The following is a 4,198-nucleotide window of genomic DNA, read 5'->3' as shown; positions in this document are numbered from 1 at the left end:
AACTGCAACACTGAAATTATGGTGGTTTTATTCTTATTACAATGGATGGGTCATTATTTTACTGTCAAACCCATGTCAATAATCCCCCAATAGATTAAAACATCAAAAGCAGAAAACAAAAGGTGGTGGAAGGAATATTCCAGTGCTCAATTCCCACATTTATCTCATAAAACTTAAGCAGCATGAGAACCTCCCATTCTTCAAGCCATCTGAACTTCACCTCTGTTCTTAGAATTCTCAAACTTCTCCTTCTCCCCATCCCCCCACAAAGCATAGGCCTCCTCCCCATGAATGGCATCATCCCCAAACTCCAGCTGATCCTCCGACAGTCGAAGTGGAATTACAAAGTTAATCAACACACAAATTATGCTGGTCACAACAATGTTGACGCTTATTACGAACAAAATTCCAAGAATTTGAAGTCCCATCTGTTTTAACCCTGCATTGGAACGACCATCTCTGAGCCCATAGGCAAGGCCTATATAGTGCTCCCATTCTGCTACATTATAGAAGATGCGGCAGAGCTTGGGCTCAGCGAAGAAGCCGGTGAGGATCCCACCTAGGCTTCCGGCAACTGCATGGGTGTGGAATACAGCCATAGTGTCGTCTACATGTTTTATGAAGGGGAGCTTTTTGTGAAGGACCATCATGGTGTACCATGGAATGCTACCCGACATGAGTCCCATTAGAATTGCTGCCCAACCTTGAACCACTCCTGTTAATTCCAAGATATCCAATTTCTCATAAAAATGTCAACAAACCTCTTTGTTACATTTTTTATAAAACAATCTCTTCAAATCTTCTTAATAATTCAGCGATTAAGGGAATACTAGAGAATGAGATAGAGATAAGAAATCTGTAAATAGTATTGAAACGGTTTGAATTATGTTGTTTTATTAGGTTTTGAGAAATGAGAGAAAAAAATTGAATAAAAATATTATGAAATAAAAATATTATTATAATATAATTTTTCAATATTCTTTTTGTTTTATGATTTGAAAACGTTAAATTGTTTTTTGTATTTTGTTTAGAAATTTGAGAAAACTATAATGATTAGATAATAATTAGATGAAAAAGTTGAATATTTAAAATTAAAAATGATTTCTATTTGAATAACATTTGAAAATGAAATAAAATGAGATGAAATGGATGAAACCTCTTCCAAACAATCCTAAGATTTTAGTATCTAAGCATAGATCATTTTATGTTTAAAACAGCATTTTTAATATTTAGTTAATTCATTGCATCACATTTAATAAATGTTAGGTTGGTAGATGTGATAAGTATAGAGTATCAAAACCTTGTCCATTTCATTTGAGAATAATAATATATAAGGTATCTCAATAATTATATGATTTATTTATATGTTTTGATTAAATATCTAGAAGTTACTATATGATAGGATGCTCTATTAATTTCATTTTCTTTTTAAAGACCACGGATATCTCTAAATCTTAGTAAAACGACACACACACACATATATGTGAATGAGAAAATAAAATAAAATAACATTGCTAACAATGTTTGGTTAAAGAGTTATTTTATTTTCAAGCCTGTATGGTACATGTAGAGCATATTATTTACATTATTTAAATGATAAGATTTGATTTGTAATTTTCAAATTTTATAATATATATTTTAAATCAAATTATGTCATATAAACACTTTACTAATTATGTTAACCACGCCGACTTATAAATATAAATTTTCTCTTATAAATCAATTTAACATATTTATTGGCAATTAAACAAATGCAATTAAGGGTCTGTTTGAATACTAAGAATATATCAGAATATCTATAAATAATAGTAAAATAATTTGTAAATAATAGTGAATAGTTTGAGAGTAATAGTGAAATAGGAATGAAATGGTCTGAAAATATTTGAGCATAATTGTGTTCTCAAATGTAACCTAAGACCTACTATATCTAAGCATTTTACCTTGTACACGTGTCATATTTATAATATAAGGAAGATGCTACTATACCGCACAACTCTTGCCCATTGGGCATGACTGTTAGTTCATTTTCCTTCTTTTTAAATATTTTAAAAAACACAAAAATTTGTTAATAATAAATTTTTAAAAAACTTAAAAAAATTTAAAATCTACTAAGGGTCAAAGTACCATTGAATCCAAAAAAATTAAGATTTTTACCTGCATGGTGTGAGGCGGGGTGGACCCTTCCCCGCACCCTGCCCCCACCCATGTAGGGGGAAGGTGTCAAACACCTCATCCGCCTCATCCATCGCCCAATCCAATACTACCAATACTCTATTGGACTTAAAAACTATTTATGGGTCTAAAAATATTTATTTTGACCAAAGTTATCACATAATTTAAATTAAAAATTAAAATTTGTAAATACAAATAAAATTTAAAAACTAATGCCATAATTTTAAAATTTCAAGCCAATACAATGAATGCAATAAAGTGAATACAATTCTGTAATATATATCATTTGTACAAATATATAAATATTTATATATATATATATGTATATTTATAATTTATATATATATATATAATGTGGGCCCGCCACTCGTTGGAGGCCAGATGCAGTCCAGGAGGCAGAACCACATCTGGCGTACGGGTCCGCCCGGCGTATGCGGAACCGGGGCGGGGCGGCCGACCCCTACGAAAAACAAACTGTAAACGATAATGCAACAGAAAGTACCTGCCGCTGGGGTGATGCAGACCAAACCAGTGATCATGCCCTGAGTGGCTCCAATCACAGATGGCTTTTTAAAGAATATAATATCTAGAATGAGCCAAGTCAGCAAGCTTGTGGCCGTACAGACGTGGGTGTTAATGACAGCTAGAGGTGCGTCTATACCAGCGTTGTAAGGATCTCCACCATTGAATCCTGTCCATCCCATCCATAGTAGGCCTGCTCCCGTCAGCATCATAATGATATTGTTTGGTGGGAACCTCTCCCTGTCCTTCAGTGCCCTTGGTCCCACCTGCACATTCATTTTGATTAACAAATCTTATTTAATTAAAACATTTTTTGATTTATTGTTTTCCTTCTCTTATGTGTTTTAAGAAAACAGATACTTCCTATTGTATCCTTTGAAGTTATGTGTTGATCGTAGTTACCCAATAAGCTGCCGTGAAGCCAGCCACCCCAGAGGAGAGATGGATAACATACCCTCCAGAGTAATCAATAACGCCCATCGATGCCAACCAACCAGATGGGCACCATATACTAAACGCAACAATAGTGTAAGAGAAGGTAAGCCAAAGTGGTACAAACAACATCCATGCATAAAAATTCATCCTCCCCAGCAATGCCCCAGCAATCAAAATCAGTGTGATGGCTGCAAACACAAACTGAAAATACACCATTGTCGCCATGGGAAAGTTCCCCGCAAATGCTTTTCTGAAAAGAAACTCTTCATTTAAGGCTACATTGGGCCTGCCTAGGAAATGAGTTAATTTGTGGTCGACGTTGAATGATAGTTGGTAGCCCCACCCGACCCAACAAACAAGCACGGCAGCAAACGCATAAAAGGCCATGAAGGCCGAGTTCACAGCCCATTTCTTTTTCACTATGCTGCCATAGAGGATGACGAGGCCTGGAATACTTTGCATGCCGACCAAAGTGGCCGCCGTGAGTTGCCACGCATTGTCACCCTTGTTCAACCAATCGGGGCTCGTTTGGTCGGGCATCAGATTTACGGGGAGTGGGGGTGCAGCCATATCCTCTGGTCAAATGGGTTGATGCACACCCAAAAGTTTGGTTAATTTGGTGATGGTGGAAGTGAAGGCATTGGCCATGCTTATATAGAATGGTTTGGTGCCAGTTGTAACATGCTTCGATCATGCCATTCTTGTATACAATTTTATTTGTACAAAAGCTGATGACTTCAAAGTTACTAGAACACCCTCGTTCCTACATATATATTTCCTTTTTGAGGTAACAACATTTTGGAATGTCAAGGGTCAAAATTGAAAGTTTAACTAGGAATTACTTTGTGACAGAAATTAGAAAAACTCGAAGTTATTGTGTATCAGTATTAACTAAATTCGATGGAGAATCCTATGGGTATAGGCCAAAGCATTGGGAACATCCGTCGAAAGCTTGGTTGTAGCTTTTTAATATGGACCAATGGTTGATAGTTCCAAAGGAATTTGTGCTTTGGGAGACAATTAACTATAAAGTATTTGTGGCCTATTAATCATCTTTCTGGATTCGACT

The 4,198-nt window shown here is 35.6% G+C and overlaps 1 protein-coding gene across 1 annotated transcript; it reads right to left on the bottom strand.

Annotated features, from left to right (window-relative positions):
- Positions 1-200: 200 nt before the first annotated feature.
- On the bottom strand, positions 201-3,699 carry LOC108997751 (ammonium transporter 2 member 5-like). Its single transcript, XM_018974126.2, has 3 exons — positions 3,097-3,699; positions 2,675-2,960; positions 201-715 (listed from the first exon to the last, which is right to left on the bottom strand). Exons 1-3 carry the CDS (start codon positions 3,697-3,699, stop codon positions 201-203), a joined length of 1,404 nt encoding a protein of 467 aa, XP_018829671.1.
- Between the last annotated feature and the right edge of the window lie 499 nt (positions 3,700-4,198).

This window comes from Juglans regia, chromosome 8, assembly GCF_001411555.2.
Source record: "Juglans regia cultivar Chandler chromosome 8, Walnut 2.0, whole genome shotgun sequence".
In the NCBI taxonomy this organism is placed as follows: Eukaryota; Viridiplantae; Streptophyta; class Magnoliopsida; order Fagales; family Juglandaceae; genus Juglans; species Juglans regia.
The sequence above is the reverse complement of the archived record's forward strand: the minus strand, read 5'-3'. Positions and strand labels throughout refer to the sequence as shown.

What these genes read in the sequence shown, in the direction of transcription:
- LOC108997751 (XM_018974126.2), bottom strand. Translation starts at nt 3,699, where the DNA reads ATGGCTGCACCCCCACTCCCCGTAAATCTGATGCCCGACCAAACGAGC. An exon ending in GCTTCACGGCAGCTTATTGG is followed by an intron (nt 2,961 to 3,096) that starts GTAACTACGATC and finishes ATGAATGTGCAG; the next exon opens with GTGGGACCAAGGGCACTGAA. An exon ending in CTGCATCACCCCAGCGGCAG is followed by an intron (nt 716 to 2,674) that starts GTACTTTCTGTT and finishes TGGAATTAACAG; the next exon opens with GAGTGGTTCAAGGTTGGGCA.